Below are 18,686 nucleotides of genomic sequence, written 5' to 3'. Positions count from 1 at the left end.
TTATCTGCCCAAACCTGACAGAAATGCACCATCATGGAAATTATAACAAAAAGGATACTTCTTAAATTCAAAATTCCTAGACATTTTTTAAATGAAATATCCTATTATGTCAACCATACGACAAGTTTATTTTGGTCTTTCGTTGACATTCAAACTACATTTTAGGGTTACACATATTCTGAGTTTTTGGAAAACCCAAAGCAGGTGAATATTTCCTCTAATTCATTTACATTGGATTCCATGGTCGTTTTTATTTTTAATTTGCAAATTTATTATCCCTTTTGTATCCTGTGGAGAGTTACTGTATACTTTCTTCTGCTGTTATGTCTTTTCTGGGAAATCTTTTTTTTTTTTTTTAACAGCCTGATCACTTATTGCTTTGGCATACAGCGAGTGACAAAAGCATTTTCACAAAGACAGAAATCTTTTTTTTTTTTTTTAAACTCTGCAAGGAGGGTAACCCTGATTTTGAAAATAATGTACATGTTTAGCTTTGTAGCAGCACAGTGAATGAATGGTTAGCAAGAACATCTCATAATTCGGAGTTTGCAGGTTTGAAGCCAGGCTCTGTACTTCTTATGTTTGCGCATTCTCCATGTACTTGGGTGGGTTTTTCTCCAGGTACTCATGCAAGTTTGGTTCAATGAAGACTCTAGTTTGTCCTTAATTGTGAATGTGAATTTATATGGTTGTCTTCTAATGAGGATACCTTATTGGGGATGAATGGATGAATGTTTAGCTTTGTGGCTCCCTTAGACAGTGCAGGCTCAAACAGCTACCATCATAAAATCTATCCAGGCGATTTCCATTGATATTGAATTCCAAAAAGGAGTACAAACTGCATATTTTTGCCCATTTGTGTGTGTGTGTGTTAGTTTTACTCCCCTTTTGAAAATACCTGTGTGGAGATTTGGGATGAAAATGTTTTAATGTCAAATGTGCAAAGTGATGAGACCACCTACAGTTGTGTTTTGTAGGTATTGATTTATTTAATGAATAATTTTTGTACACATTTGGTAGGTAATTAATAGTGTTCGCTTAAGCTATTTTGGAGCAAGCTCCATATCCATGTCCTGTACCATTGTTATCACTAATTTCTGGTGCCCTTCCATGGTGGCGTCCCTCCTCCACCTTCCCCCAACACTCACACATAAAAAAACAAACAAAAAAACAAGAACAAACTTCTCCAAAGATTTAGAAAAATTTCTCACAATGATTGCGAGTTTGACTTTTGAGACATATAGTATTATGGTTCGAACCCCAAACTGAAACTTTTGGGGCATTTGTACTGATGGGTGTGAGAGTATCCAGTGATGGAAAGAATGTACAAAGAAACTGTCGGGAGGAACCAAGTCAGATAAAAATGATGAAAAAGTCATCCTCTACCTTTTTGGGGGGAAATATAAACAATTTCTTAATTTATCTCTGCAGTTGTGTTAACTTGATGATTAGCCAATGGTTTTAATGTTTACACTACCCTATATCTCCTTAGGAACTCGTTAATAACAGTAGTTTGATGTGAGGGAAGTGAAAATAGTATATATCTCATATAAGGAGAACCTGTGGGAAATAAGTGGAACCACCAGTGTGTGATTTAGAAGAAAAGACCTATTGCAGGGCTATTACTCATCATGGCAAGCTCACAGCGAACATTCACCGCCAAAGCATTAGAATGCATTAACTGCTGCAATCAAGGACGTCTGTGTCTTGTCTTGAACAAAGCAATATCCATGGAAACCGTGATGTGGGTTTAAAAAGTCATCTTGGAGTTGTTACGTCCAAGAAAAGAACAGAATGAGAATAAGGAAATGCGTCATTTAACAAAATAGTCATACGTGTGCGTACACACACACACATATTAATCTTCACTTATATGATTTATAGTTTTTGGTAGTATGAACTACAGTACATATGCTCAAATAGACGGATTGCTGGCCAAAAGATTTAACAGTAATGTGCCTTTTCCAATAACTCCCTTGGGCCTTGACCCACTAGATCTGTGAGAAACGTAAAGCTTTTTTAGAGCGTGCTTCCTGGGATATCCCTATTAGAAAGCGATGTAGTCTTTTTTTTTTTAAACTGCTGACGTCACCTGGAAGCGTGGAGCCCTGCGCCGCAGTATGTCCTGAGATGAATGCACAATATTCAAAGATAACCTAACCGGTTCTCTCACTCCACCCTGTGGGGCCTTAATGTCAGCACAGTCCTGCAATGGAGACCTACTCTTCTGTAGCTTAAAATTACTTTGTGTAAAAAAAAATCTAATTTCCTTAACCATGAAAAAAGCGAGGAACCTAAAAAAAATATAGATATGAAACAACAAAAATTCTTGCACGATGTCAAACCATCTGAAGTGAACGGCTGGCTCTCAGGATTTGCCATACAACTGTTTTTTGAACAGCTTGTCCTCATGGGTGAGCTGGAGCCCAATTATGCTGACGTTGGTTGAGAGACGGAGTACCCAGAACATTTGCCATCACATTCCCAATAACATGCATGTTTCGGGGATTTGAGAGGAAGCCCGAGTACCACGTAAAAGCCACTATGAACGCAAACAAGAACGAGAACAGAACGAGAACTCAGGTGTGAGTGTGCATGTATTACGGACACTTTTGGACATATTTAATAAAGGCGAGGTGGAAACTTACTTGAGTGAGCATACCAATGAATGGCAGCAGGGTTCACCTCAGTCACCAATCGAGACACGCCACTTGAAGGAGTTTTGTCTTTCAGCACCACGGACAGCTACACTTAAACTGACTCTTTCGGAGACGACAGGGGGCACTGTCCCACTCCACACCCTTGCCGAAATATGCCAGTAAAGGGAACAGCGGTGTGATTAAAAATAATCACAACTGTATTAGCAGATTGGTGTGCGAGCTATCCGTGGTTAGCCTGAGCAAAAAAAAAAAAAAAAAAAAGTTACCCGTATGATCAAGCTAACCAAAAACTTTCTTTCATTTTTTAAACAGAGAGAATCGGGAGAAAGAAAGTGGGCGGGCTGAACTGTACACTATAGAACCTCTCAAAGATGGTCAACATGCAAAGAGAAAAAAATATAACGGTTAATTAGAAGCCGAGATTGCTCCCATTTCCGTCGGTTGTTACCCTGAAGGGACCCCCTCCATCACACACACTCAGACAAACACGCGCGCGCGCGCGCACACGCGCGCACACACACACACAGACACTTCCGCGGCTCTCCGGCGATCGCGTCGCGGTGGCGGTGGACAGAGCAGCGGTGTGGATGTGATGCTTTGGACTGATGTCTCTGCCTAATATCAGGAATCTAAAGTGTCTCTCGCCGGTCATGTGCCAGTGTAAAGTCATCTGCAGCAACCGGACCCTTTCGCTCATGTTCGGGTGTAAGGTAAGGTGAGCCCCGAGGGTGCATGCGCTGCTGGAGGCTGGGTGCACCGACGTCCGCCATCAGGTCATTTTACGAGGGAAGATTCCGTACAATGTGGCCGATTTGTGAACGTGTTTGCCATCTAGCATGGTAGATGGTAGCTTGCGAGTGAACGTTCACGGTTGACCAGGATTTCGTAGTGCTGCACGTATAGCAGTTGCAGCCTCACTAGTTTCCTGCAATGAATGAAATCACTATCTCCACAGTAGGCCAGGTCCTTCAGGGCTAAGCGGGGCTATTCATGCTGACTGGTCCACATTTAGGTTTGCATCATAGCAGAGGGGAACTGCACTGCATGATTTTTGACCTTGGGAAACGCACTTTGTCTTGCCCAGAGCCACTTCAATATCCTCCATCACCAGGGAGAGCATATGAGAGGCTTTATCCGTCCTTGGAATCAGATAACCGGAACACTGCTCCTCTTTTCTCATATGGCCCAAGGAGGAATGTGAAGCAGGCAGCTGCTTTATATCTGCAACAATGAATAATGGCCTATTATGTTTAGCTGTGCATTTCTCGTTTGAACTTTGACTGTGGTGGTAAACAGGAGGTGGTGTTTGTTGGGCTTAGTGAATGCAAATCTGAAACACTGCGTGGTGCTGAATTGGGGTACAACTCTTGCAAGATATAAGATGTGCATTGATTGTGATTTTTTTCTATTGTTGTTTGTTGTTGTTGTTCTCTGTTACAATGCATTTTCACCCCACCCCCTCAAATTGGAGGCATTCATTCCAAAAAGTTAAACCGTATGACACGAACTTCACAAATAGCTGACATGCTGCAAACCAAATGTGCTGAATGCTGTATTTTTTATTTATTTTGTTGTAATCAGCGTGGGATTTATTTGTGTATTATTTGATTTGTCAACCTTTTAAAGGCAATTTTAACCAAATAATTGCAAGGGCACTGCATGGTAATTTTTAAATCTTGGAGAAAATTATTAATTATTATTACTTCATTCCAATCATATTGTCCCCATTTTGAAAAAGATCAATGGCCTCTGAAAAATGTGTGTGTTAGTGTTATGGACAATGTACTGTATAGAATTACTGTTCAGGATAGAGCGACTACTTTGTATTATGAAAGGCAAACTAAAGCCACTTAACTATGGCTCTATAACCACTGGATGGGGGGAAAAAAATGTCATCCCTTGGAAACGCTAATCACGTGAATTAGTGCATGGCATTTAAGCCAAAAGACGGGACCACCTAACGACGTTAATGCAGTGACTATTGAGTGTAGCAAAGAAAAACTATGCGACTTGTGCCTCACTCCCACCATCATGACTTCTTATTGACCTCCTTGTGAGATGCCACGCCTTCACTTCTGGAAAACATTAAACCCCCCCCCTGCAGTTTGGAGTTGCCACTATAGCACTCATTACCAACAAGTGACATGGAAATCTCAAACAAATATGTGCTTTGTTTTGTAAACACAATGGTAATAAAGACATAAACTTCAATTACATTGTGGTTGCCTTGAACACTACTTTGCAGTGTTGCTTAGAGTTATTTTATTATTATTTTGAATACAGTGGATATAAAAAGTCTACACAACCCAGCGTTGATGCCAGATGTGTTATTAAAAAAAGAGACTCAGTTAATTCATTGGAAATAATCAACTGCCATGTGTCTTACTCTACTAGCTGTTCAGCTCAATTGATTTGAACAACTGAAATAATGTTGTTGCACAAGTACGCACACCCTTTTTAAGCAGAGGTTTTTATGTGCAGAATTAACCAGTCACATTAAAACATGTTGAATGGGCCCCAACACACATCTCCCATGATAAAAAGCGCTTCTGATGAACCCCATCAAAATTTCAGGGAACCACAACCATTTCCCACATCTGATTGAGAGATTCTGTTATAGTCAAATGAAAACAAGGTTGAACCTTTCTTGCCTAGTTTTGAAACTTTTGCCTTGAAAAAAACGCATCACTGCTCATCCCCAAGAACAACATACCCGCAAAGAAGCATGGTGGTGGCAGCATCATGGAACACATGCCTGAGACGAGGTTGGGGGAATTATGAAAGAAAGAAAATCAAATGTCAGGAAAAGCCCACTGGAACATCTGAACTTCATTTGAGGTTAATAAGAACTCGCTAAAATGGTGGCAGGTGTGTCCTCACTTTCATTCAACATGAGTTTCAATGTGATTGATGAATTGTGTACATAATCACTTCTCTGGTAAAAGAAGGTGTGCACACTTATGCAACCAGGTTGTTTTGGTTGTTCAATTCAATCAAGTTGTGCAGCTAATACAGTAAGTCACATTCAAGATGATTCCTCATCACCCATCCCAGTCACAAGAGGGTGTGCACACTTGTTTTTACATCCCCTCTCAAACAGATTAAAACACACATTTCATTTGAATAGTTAACAGGTCAAATTGATGGGGAAAATATTTTCAAATCATGTATTGATTGATGTTGGTCTCACGTTTTTATACAGTATCACAAAAACCTGGAACAGGGGTGTGTAGACTTTTTTTTTTTTTTTATATATATCCAGGGTAGTCAATAAACACATTAGACGAGCTCATAAACATGTATTGTGAATTTTATTTTTTGCTAATGTGATGCTATTTTTATTGTCATATTTAAACATGGCAATACACCACAGTATATTACAGTACAGTACAGCCCATCAGAGTGCGGTACAGTATATGATGGGCAATCTTCTCTGGAAACAGATCCAATTTATTAAAAAAGCAATAATGGAAACATAAATAATACATTCCAGGGTCAAACTGTTGACAACGTAAACACATAATAATAAAAAAATAAACTTTATTGCCACACAAGTGTAAAAGAAAACAATTAATTACAGTTTGTATGAGGCGTTACTCCTTTGAATGTTTATCTGCCTCTTTCATGTCATGATCAAACCATCTTTTTCTTATCCCCACAGCCCTTTGGAATGAGTGTTGCAAAAATCAAAACACGTCAACTTAATCGTGAACTGACATTGCGTGTGAGCTCATGCTTGACAGCAGCTCAGACTTTTCCCAGGACATGTTTGTGGAATGCTGTGCTTTTGTTTTTAAAGGTTCCACTGTGCTCATTATGCTTCCCACAGCCTCGGTAGCCATTATTGTGTTGTGTTCAGTCTGTTGTGGTCCCGTGGTGGGTTGTTATTGGTGCTACCCTGTTTGACTAGGTATTTTGGAGCATTATATATCAAAAAATATTGCAGGATTACTGCTTTACTGTTTACAGCGTTCTTCCATTTGTTATGTTCGGCGCAAGGTTACTTATATCACAATTGTTGTAGAAAGGAGCTTCTCGGTCATCCTTAATTCAGGATCTTAATTAAAAGGGTCTTCTGTATGTCTGGAAGCATTCATGAGGGCTTTAATGGCCTCTCTTATGCTTAATGCTCATTGATGGCTGCACAAGGTTTAAGGAAGATGGACTGTCTCGGCGAATCGCATCTTTAAAGATGCAAAACTGTGCAGTGCTCGGTCACGCAGAAGGCGAAAGATCGAGTTTTAACGGGCTATTACTGCATTTAACGATTTAAGATTCAGATCCATGCGTCGTCATCTCCAGATCCATATCAATGATCACCTCGGTCAGCAATCGATTCTGGTATAGCTTTACTGGAAAATGGGCAAGGGAGGGACATCGTGTCAAACAATAAATGACCAAGAGTCACTGTGATTTGAATATGACAAGCCGGGTATAATGTGCATACAGATGAATCACTGGAAACACATTGTTACTTTTCAGCTTGCTCCTCATATAGAGTAATATTATATACTGTGACAGCCTCGGATGCAGCAAGAAGACCGATTGGCAGCACATATTTACTAATGCAGTTCATGTCCAAGACGGAACCACGCAGGGTCACCTCTACATCTTGAACTTGTTCTTTTCACTTCATCTGCTATCAAACGCTACAGCTGTTCCTTCTAGCTTGTAGGTGCAAGTAACATTTGGAAAGGTCTAAGGAACAGATATATGCATCATGTTGCAGAAATATAACTTCTGGAGTAAATATTCAAAAGTGGATGTCAGTCATTAGTGGTGGTGGAAGCTTTGTGCTGGTATTCAATATTTCAGTATTTAAGTTTTCCACTTTATTTTTAAATGTACTCAAGCACTGATGAACAAATGATCACTGTCTATAAATTTCCAGGACTTGAGTCACAAAAGATGTATTTTAAATGCAAACTATAAGTTTTCCGTGACATGGCCTGCTTCAAATCTCACTTCTTTGTATAAACGGTGTCCAGAAACTAGTGGCTGTAATCAAGAAAGAAAAAAAAAAAATCAGAAAAATCCGGGTCTGGTTGCTAATTAAAAATGTGTAGCCTTTGTAAAGTTTGGACTGGGAATTACTCACGCCAATGTTGTTTAGTTCAATGGAAGACAAACTGGTGAGACAGAGTACAGTATTTGTAGCCTACTTTATTTGGTTTCCCACCAGAATTATAATCCATGATCAAACTCCGACGCGCCACGCACAACAAGGATGCATCACTTTTTTCCTCGTTCACACAATGCTGCGTACATCCACGTGTGCTCATTTTGCATTCGAATGTGCAAAGTGATGATCTATGAGGCTGCAGTCTCACTGATGCTTGAAGTGAACTTGACGTGCATCCTATTCAAGCGCATCGTGCTGACAGGGAATAATCAGATGGCTTCGTCAAAAGCCGTCATTCTCATCAATTACTGGACTTGCATGGAAGTGCACGTTTTTTTTTTCCAGCGAAACCATTAACCAGTCCACCATTTAAAATAAAAAATACATAAAAAAATCCACAAGGGTGTTGAAACCTTCCAACAACGATTTGGTTTTGGAAAACAAATCAGCATAACAGCAATGTTTCTGAGCTCTCTAGGGTTAGGTGCCAATAGTAATGAAATAGATTTGTTTAAATACATACTGTATATTTAACAGGTAATGATTACTGAGTGATACTTGTGTTGTACATCTCATGCATGAAACTAAATAACTAAAATAAGATAACCAAACAATAGCTTTACAACTATCTTTTCATAAAAACAAACCACGAAGATAAACATTATCCATAAACAAAATTGTTATGTTTTGTAAAGGCAGATTTCTTCATACATAGCTTGTACTAGATGACATTCAAGCCTTTTGTTGTTGATTTTTGACAATACATTTATACAGTATTCTGATGTATTTATTAGATAGATACAGTCGGTAGACTTCATCTTTGTCTTTTTTTGCGACTTCACCCATTCCTTCATTTCCTGTTTTTGAGATAACGATGCGAGGATGCCAACATACGTAAATGTCAGATCAGAGTTTTAAATGTAATGGTACGTTTGTTCGGGTTCCATCAAAGCTGCCGATGAATCATCTTGCAAAAATAAGATGCTAAATCTCATTAATGCAAAAAAAAAAAAAATAGAGTGGAAATTTATCAGGGCAAGAACACGAGCAGGGGAAATGCCAGATTGAAAGGGACGAGAAGAAAAGTTGTTTTCTTTATGTATTTTTTATGATTCCCTCTCCGCCTCACTGTTATAATGCAAACCCTCCGCATTCAAGTATGCTGCATTGGGAATTCATATTTTTAGAGTCTTACATTGTATAGCTGTGAGTATATTTTACAGGTCATAGGAAAGTTTTAGTTGGATAATCCAAATACAGTACTTCCCTTGACAGAGCCAGGAAAACCAAGGAGTGGCTCCGTAAGAAGCATATCAAGGTTCTGGTGTGGCCTAGCCAGTTTCCAGACCTAAACCAAATAGAAAATCTTTGGAGGGAGCTGAAACTGTGTGTTTCTCATCGACAGCCCAGAAACCTGTCTGATCTAGAGAATAGATATGCAATATAGCAGGGTGTTCAAATACTTATTTTCTTTACTGGATCTGTGACCTGTGATTAATTGGTCATGTGTCCAAAGTGAACTCGAGCCAATTGGGATATGGTGGGGTGCCCCACGATCCTAACGTGGACAAGCAATAGAAAAAAATTGATCAGAGGAGTCACAACACAAACACACACGCCTCATCTTACATCGCTTGACATAAAAAGTCTATTCACCATTGTTTGAATGGCAATTTTTTTTTAGTTACAGCATAAAAATGAAAATATCAATCATTTTTGGTCAAAATCCCACCATTAATGTGACCAAAGAATATGTCTTGTGGCCCTTGTTTGCGCACTCCCATCTAGAATGACTTTGAATGTGAAGAATTAATTCTGAACACAACCATGTCACCATTTCTAAGAGGATGTGCGCACTTGTGATTTTTTTTGTTTTTGTTTTTTTGTTTTTGTGCATAACCTATCCCTGTGTTTTGTGTTTGTGGGCGACTAACTGAAACAGGTCATTCATTACCATCTGTTGGCTTATTCATGTGTGTGATGTTATTTGCACAAACCACTCCTCACCACAGTGTTGAAAAACGTACAAATATAGTACTTCATATTCTTTCCCCCTTATTACTTTTGTCAACAATTCAACAATTTGGAGTTTCATTCACATCTAGCTGTCAAGCTCGATTATATTAATGTACATGTCACATTTATATGGTTGTCTCAGCATAAAAATTGAAGAAATGTTATAAACTACTCAAAACAGCAGCTGTTTCAATTAATAATAATAGGTATTTTGTGACGTATCGATGTGGATTTTTTTCTTCTTCCTCAAAATAATGCATAAATGAGGAGCTTTTCACAGCTCTTTGAACATTTGCAATCGTAAGGTTCTGAGACAAATTACTTGGCTGAGAGGGCAAGGTTGAATTTCCTTCCTTCACCTACCGTGCGTCATCTAAAAGCTCAAGCTTGCTCCTTGAATTACAAACGGAGATGATGGAAGATAGTGTTTGACATTTGCTCTACATTATGTTAACGCATCGAACCATTAAGGGAACGACTTATTCAGCCACTCAGTGTTGGATTATTATCACAGTACATTCAAATGCAGGCTGTGGAGACTCCTTACATTGACCTTTAGAACTGAGTATTAACTTTAAGAAGTACAGGTTTGCCACTCTGATCCAATTAAGTTCATCAGACCCGGATATATTTGACTGCATTGGTAATTTAAAGGTCTGGTAGTGATATTGTAATTGTTGCAAACTGTAATTAACACACTGCTTGCAAGAACGGAAACTGAGGGAAAGGCTTTCTGCATATGAGGTCCAATTATAATAATTACATCTGATTCTACCTCGATTTATGTGAGTCAGTGCATACAGTAAGTACATCATAAATGAAAGCAGTTTCAAGAGATTTTCCCTTTACCATTCAGTTTTCGATCAAGAGAATTTGTCCAAATTTGCCCATTGGAAGACATTTTACTGTGATAGATATTTGAAAGGACTCCCTACATTTCTCATTGTGGTACAAATGTGGCGTAGTGAATCTAAATATATTAATAGGCATAATATAAGTAGGAAATGGGTGGTTTTAATGTTTAGTTTGATGTGTTTGCCAATGGTGCACAAAGAAAAGGATTTAGTAGTCACACAAAATGTACCTCAAGCCAAGGTACATTGTACCGGGCACCTAAGCATCAACTGCCACATCCCCCACTAGTGAGACAGAAGGCAACATGTCAGCGTGATGGTTGCTCATGCAGGAAAAGAGCAGGCACCAAAGTGCTTCAGGCCTTTTTGTGTTGTTTCCTGTGTAATTGAATTGCTTTCTTTATTATTATTTTTTTTAATCCGTCAATTTACTGACTTGGCTTGTTTTCAAGCAGGAGATGCTGATAAAAAAAAATAAATTCAAGACAATCTTAAGGATATACTAAAAATCAATATGTGCAGTTAAGGAAAAATCTGCCCGGCGATTGGCTGGCAACCAGTTCAGGCTGTATCACGCTTCCTGCCCGAAGTTAGCTGGGGGATGCTCTAGCACTCCCCTTGTGGGAATAAGCGGCTCAGATTAATGGACAGCTGGAAGAAACATCTGCTTTTAATTATTTCACTACCAATGACAACTAATTTTCTCTTTAAATTTTTTTTTTGCTGCTCCATCGGCCTCTCTTTTCGTCCTTTTCTAACTTGCTGCCTCTGTGAAATGTGATCCAGGAGCAATGCTGGCACCCCCGAGCTGTGCCACTGCAATCCCTGTTCTGCTCCGGTTACTAGACAGCCTGTCTGAGTCCGTCTGCCTCCCGCCCTCCTCCAAAAAAAGTAGGCTAGGCATCCGACAGTATTCTGATGATGCCTTCCAGTTTTTTTTTTTTTTTTGTAATGGGCGACATCATTCACTTGAAGTCCAAATTCTGTCCAGAAGGCGAGGGTCATTTGTGTGTATCCAAACACAAATGCCAACATCTCGGACAACTGTGGCGACTCTCCACTGTAGCACTGCCCACCTTTTGACGCACATGCGATGGAAAAATGCCTCGTGCAGATTTTCTGTCATCACACCTTCAGCAAAACCTACCGTGTGCGGGAGCACGGTGGGTTGCTGGCCTCCTGCCCTTGTGTGGGCTACCAGCAGGGTATGGTGGGGGTAAGGTGACGGCGAAGAACATGCATGGTCGCGACCCAAGTGCTGTATGAGTCATGGCGCTCGCTGCATTGTGGAGGATGACCGCCTTACCAGATAAAAATTACTTCACTTTGTGCTTGGAGACATCACATTGTGTTGTGTTAAAGTCAGCAATGGATTAATTGTTTTAACAACTCCACACTGTATTGCCCAAATAGTATCATGAGTGAGTAACTGCTCACAAGAAGTCCAAAATCAGGCTTCTAAGCCCTGAACCACCTATTTTATTCAGAAAATGTAATTCTGTAGCAATCCTTTGTCCCATATCAACTTATTTTCTGTGAAAAAGGTGATTAAAACAGCTAAATATTGGACTTTTTGACACAGCACTAGATTTAGTGAACGTTTAAGTTTAATGTCTTTGAGGTTGCTTTGTTCATGAATCAAGTATCCTCAACAGTGATAAAGGTCTTATAATGTGACTTCTTGACCCAGGAAATATCTACAGTAATATATTATATTCAGGAGTGTGAATCTCATTTTTGTCACTGGCCACATTGTAATGATGGCTTCCCTCGGAAGGCTGTTATTACTGTGAACCAGCATAAATGCTTAATTATCGCCACATATGCACAGCGTAAACACACCAAACTGATGTGTAACTAATTTTGAAATCAGAAACAAATTTTTAAAAAATGTCATCAATCACAGTATTATGAAGATTTTTTTAAAACAGGCATTGGCAGTCAAAAATGCTTGCAATAGCGCAACCTTATTAAGTGAAAGTCAAAAATATGAAGCTGACAAACTTATCTTTTGTAGGCCACAAATATACATACTGTATGTACTTCTGATATGACAGAACTATCTTAAAATTATCGTGTTATTATTTTAAACTTAATCAGATTTATCTATGAGAAAATACATCGTGACCGCACAGTGGCACTACCGGATAGAACAATGGCTTCACAGTTCTGAGGACTGGGGTTCAATCCCGTCTCCGCCTGTATGGAGTTTGCATGTCCTCCCCATGCCTGTGTGGGTTTTCTCCGGGCACTCCGGTTTGCTCCCACATCCCAAAAAACATGTATTCATTGGGACTCTAAATTCCCACAAACGGAAAATACATGATGTTAATGAATTCTCAGCATAATTATGTACAATGATTGAACAAGGTAGAGAACATACATATCCATCCATTTTCTACGCTAGTAATCCTATTTAGGGTCATGGGGCGCTATTCAGCTTACTTCAGGAAAAATGCAGACTACACACTGAAAACTGCTTGCTCCAAAGCCAGGCCACTGTACAATTTCACCATCAGTGAGTTCAAGAAAACACAGCATTTGGAAAAATTCCATCCCAACAACGGCCTCTCTTAATTTGGGGCCACTTTTATGCTTGTTTCTGCAGAAGTACAGGTACCAGGATGAGGAGACGCCCCCCTTGGAGCACAGTCCAGCACATCTGGCTCCAGGGAAAAGTGCCGAAATGCTGCACATGAGCGACAAGAACCTCGCTGCCATGGAGGCCATACATGGCTACACACCACACACCCATATATCCCCTGTCAAGGTGAGGACAACACACACACCCTCATGGTTGTTGTTAATTAATATGCAACACGACTGCAACAGCTCAGCACTTGTGGTCTGTGTATTGTGCAGCGTAGACACAACTACTTCTTGACCCGAGCATGAACAGCTTGAAGCATCCCTCAGTCATTCTCGTCATCATTATTCTGTTCATCAATTTTAGTATTTAAGATAAACCACATGATGTTTGCTCCACTAGAGCTGAGCTGATATTCATCTGGTTATTGAGAAGATCACCCACCATCTTATTTAAAGGAATTACGTGGTGTACTGTAAATAGGCCATATTTTACCAAGAAGTATTTTTGCTCTAGAAAATCGAACTGGAAGTGTTATCCATTTATAATTATCCATTTTGCTGAAAAGCCCCTTTTTCCTCACAAAATCGACTTTTTTGGTTCCGAAAAACTGACATATGATGTCACAATGTCCGTATTTTCGTCCGGGCTGTTAGCGGAATTTTTAAAGACACTCCAGTCTGTGCGGTCGAAACAGCTTTGAAGTTCTACATTTCCTTCATTGGTGCACTTTTTCTCTAAGTACTTGTCTGTATGTAACTATTAAGTAGCTTAAGCAGTGGTCCGAGGAACGTAGGACAGAGTACGCATGATTTACACGAGTACAGAGGTCATGCATGTGACGTCACCATTTTCACGGCGCTATATTACCCGTCAAAAAGAGGTGCTCGACAGTGTGGGGGACATTGAACAGGAGCAGAATATTCACAATGCCCGAGATTTGTACAGTTGGTTGTTGGGCGTCGTGCTTTAAGACGTATTTTCGTGTCGTCTCCAACCGACTTAGCATTGAATAATGCTTTGCTAGGCCATCACTATGGCCAGTCACGTGACTTCGGTGACGTAGCTGCACGAGCTCTATAGCACTCATCTAAAATGTTATTTTCCATGCTGGGAGAGTCGATGTCCTCCTTGAATTAAGGGACTTTGAGGTTTAATTTAGCTTTGTTCGTCACTGTGAACAATAAAGGGTGAGTCTGCATGCTTTTTCTCCGTTTCATTTACTTGTTTGGTGCGTGTTACCAGTGCTACGTTCGTTTTAGGTTGAGGTGGAAAGTACATACCTACAAGTATAAAGGAAGAGTATCAACTCACGTGGCAAGAATGATGGCTCGTGAAAAGTTTTACAACAGAGACTATGAAAGCGGGCTGCAGTGTCTGCTGAGCCGTATGACTATTTTTTCTCGGTATGAATAATTATTAACACCGGACTGTACAACGTTTTCAAAACGGAAAATAATAGACTCTGCAAAAGTAAATAGTCAAAATTCACAATGCATCTTTCGGCCATTGCGGAGGGCCACACGATCCTGCATCATTTGAACCCTTATGCAGCGGTCCGCCCCCGCTTTTTAAATCTGGTACTGCTCAGTTTGAGTTTCAGCGGTCACGGAGTTTGTCCTACAGGGTGCTGTGAGGTATTTGGGCAAAGCTGTCAAACTGGCAGCCATGTGAATAAACGAGCATTGGGAAGTGAGGTGGCTACCACGGCCGTATGGAGCAGCTCATTAGTGGCTACAGTGCAATAGACTGCACTCTCGTTTTAATGTTTTTTTAATGAGCATTGCATCTGCATGCAAGCTCAGATTAGGAGTGGACAGCAGAATGCCCACACTACACTTGTTTCAATAATGTACAAATACAGTGAAACCTCGAAATTTGAACGTCCCTGAAATCATGCGGTTAGGGATTTCCCCCCAAAATTAAGGATATCGCAAGACTCACAGTAGATTTCCCAGGTTCACTTACCAAGGGGTCTTAAGAAGTTGAAAGGAATATACAGTAAACTTGAATTTACATGAAGAGAACAGCAGTGAGAATCTGGTTTTGTGACTCATCTCAACTTAATGTTTCCCCCCCTTTACTAGTGGTTAGCTTCTTTTTAAACCAATTTCATTATATTAGATAAGATTAATTTGTGACATGACCTTCTTTTTACAACTGTTGAGGTATGGTTCACTCAAATCTACACACTGACAGTGTTAAAATGTGACTTCAAAATGTTTGTCAGGTCAATTAAGGTGTTATGATGTGGATATTTGAAAGTGGAACACATGATTGTATTTGCACTCATTTCTTTGGGAAAATGAAACCCAAACCCAAAACTCTGAACAAATCTGCTGTCAACTTATATCCAGAAAGGCATTTCGCTCAACCTTGGCCTGGACTGCATCACCAATCATAGAATTCAAATTTGACTTACATTGAGCTAAATTGAACTCGCTATAGAAGTTACTCACTTGTTAGAACTTCAGTATGTAGTTTTTTCCCACTGAATACTTATTTTACACAAGTAATTGTTTGGAGGACTGCATTTTACTTTTACTTCAGTCATACTCCAAAGTTTGAAAATTCTTACTCGAGTACAATTTTTGACTATTCAACCCACCTAAAAACTAAATCCAAGTACAGTCTTAAATTCTGTGCCAAATATATGAAAAGAAACAAATCAAATGTGTACAAGGAGTTGTTTTTTTTTTTTTTTATGCCTGCTTCAACTCATTTCAAATGCCATAAAATACAATTACCAATACACGTGTTTCTTGGCAACTTCATTCGTTCCCGTATTCCTAGGGGAAGTTGTCATTCAGCACCGAGTTGTGGAATTGATCATTATTCATAGATGAGAGATGCAGCCTTTATAGTAGGGACATAGTGGGAAGACGTGCTTCTTTCTCTAAAATCTACCATTATCAGATAATCAAAGTCTAGTTACTTGTCTAGTTTATTTATTTTTTTTTTTTTTTTACTCTGTGATGTGTGCCACATAGTATTTGTAATCCATTAAATGAGTCATCCATTCCTCCCAGGGGCGAGCGGTAGCACAAATGTATTTCTTCTCTCTGCATATATAAGTCCACTTGGGAAATACAATGTTTCACGCTACAGGTGAGTGAAAGCTACTTTCTGCCGTTCCTTTTGGACTCATGTTTCCCAACTTTTATTGCCAGGCAGCCATTTCCCATTATAAAAAGCTCTCCATCAAACAAATAATAACGCAAAAAGTAGACAGTGTATCGTGAAAAACTATGACCTTGCCACTGTTTACTCACCAATGTATCGACCCTTGTTGATTATTTGCCTTTTCCCATCTAGTGGAGGAGCATTTAGTTGCTATGCATGTCAAAATGTTGCAAACATAGCTAGATGAGCAAAGATGTATTTGTAATTGCATCAATCCTCTTCAAACAAACTACGTGAAATTGGATAATGCCACCCGTGATGATCTTTACTGGGCCACGTCACCCTGGTTGAGAAACATTGGCAGATGTGCCACACAGGCTACGAGACAGGATGCAGGACAACGTGACGAACTAAAGTCGAAGCAAATTAAGTTTGTAATAGAAATATTTGTGTGTGGTCAGCAGGAAGCAATCACTTCATGCCCGAGAGTCGAAAGAAAAGGAAGTTGACAAATTTGAGAAGCCAGCAAAAATGGTTGTTGATTTAGGTCTATTAATGAAAACTGTAGGTAATAAATAATAAAGTGGTGCCTGTCCTAGTCCTTTAATTACCACATGCTACTGTATCTCCTGCACAAAACTTCAATTTTGAGGACTTCGTTTCACTATTTTTAATTGTAGGTCTGTGGATGAGGAGAGATCGGATACACGGACACACGCACACACACACACACACACGCACACGCACGCACACGCACACGCACACGCACACACACACACACACACACACACACAATGTAAGCATTCATTCTACTTTATGTACATGCTATTGCCAATTATCCAGCTCCATATCAGAACTCATTTACATGATATAATAAATCACTGAAACGTACAATTTCGCAAGATTCACCCCACTATCATTATCGGATACATTCGAGTCAGGCCGACAAGCTTTTATTTCTTTCAACATGCGTGTTCCGACGCATTTATGTAGAATACTTTTATAGCGTCCTCATTGTGGTGGAACGATGACGCAATTAATGGAACAAAACAAAGCACTGACTGAAAAGTGATTTAACAGTAGGTTGTGTGTGTATGCAGCCAGTTTACAGTTGATCTCTGCGCACTTGATGAATAACGCACATCAATATAGATTATTTTATTCCAAATTTTCCATTTCAAAAATGTTCACAGAAGATAATGAATCCTAATAAAAAGAGTGATGATAAAAAAGTACCAAAAGTACTGCTTGACTGTATCTAATCTTCCCAGGCTCTATTTGATGAAGATTGTGGTTAATGATGAGAATTATACAGTGTGTATAAATTTGATGACGAGATGACTTTTACTTGAACTTTCTTGCAAACTTACAGTATTCATTGCATCTTGGTCTTTTCTTCGGTATAGATTTTTTTTTTTCTTTGAGTTTGTTTGTGGAATACTGGTTTTCCTCTCCTGCATGCATCCTATTTCCCATCCAATAGTTTCACACCACCTATTGATTTGTAAGCTTCTCCTCCTTCTTCGCACTGCACCAACAAACCTGTTCTCACAACAATTTACTACGATTTCATGTGAAAAGTAAAGCATCGTAACAATGGTACAATGTACGGATTTTTATGTTATGTATGAGTTCCCATTCAATTCTCATGAGATCATATTGCCTTTACCCTTTTCTCTCTGCTCGTTGGCAAAATGCTGTCCACACAGGCAGAAGAGGAGAGGTCATTGGTCAAACTGAAAAGCCAATTGAGAAAATGCAATGCCAGTTCTGAGGACTGCGGTTCAATCTCGGCCCGCCCGTGTGGAGTTTACATGTTTTCCCCATACCTGTATGGGTTTTCTCCAGGCACTCGGGTTTCCTCACACGTTGCAAAAATATGCAACATTAATTGGACACTCTAAATTCCCCCTAGTATGATTGAAAGTGCGGCTGTTTGTCTCTATGTGCCCTGTGATTGGCGACCAGTTCAGGGTGTACCCTGCCTTCTGCCCGTTGACAGCAGGGATAGGCTCCAGCACTCCCACAACCCTTGTGAGGATAAGCAGCTAAGAAACTGGATGGATGGATGGATGGATGGATGGATGAATGGACACCAAGTTGTTCTGTAAATTGTTACAGCCATGGAAAATGTATTTTCTGGCTTTAGGGATAGCTAGCAAAGTAACTGCATGTTGTAGTGATAAGAAAATGAGTGTCCACATACATTAGAGAATACTTTAAGATTGAAATGGGCATTGTCCAAGATTGGAACTAGAGCGAAATATAATATTTCCTAGATTTTAATGATAGCCTTCGTCAATATTTACACTAGCCGATCTCAA

At 39.6% G+C, this 18,686-nt stretch overlaps 1 protein-coding gene across 1 annotated transcript in view; it reads left to right on the top strand.

Moving 5' to 3' along the window:
• LOC133491996 (disks large homolog 4-like) overlaps nt 1–18,686 on the top strand; it is a 63,791-nt gene that overhangs the window by 24,235 nt on the left and 20,870 nt on the right. The window contains exon 2 of the mRNA XM_061803821.1: nt 13,261–13,422. Coding sequence (XP_061659805.1) covers nt 13,261–13,422 — 162 coding nt within the window. The remainder of the gene's footprint in view (nt 1–13,260; nt 13,423–18,686) is intronic.

The sequence above is a fragment of the Syngnathoides biaculeatus genome, chromosome 18, assembly GCF_019802595.1.
Source record: "Syngnathoides biaculeatus isolate LvHL_M chromosome 18, ASM1980259v1, whole genome shotgun sequence".
NCBI lineage: Eukaryota > Metazoa > Chordata > Actinopteri > Syngnathiformes > Syngnathidae > Syngnathoides > Syngnathoides biaculeatus.
This window is presented reverse-complemented; position numbering and strand designations above follow the sequence as displayed.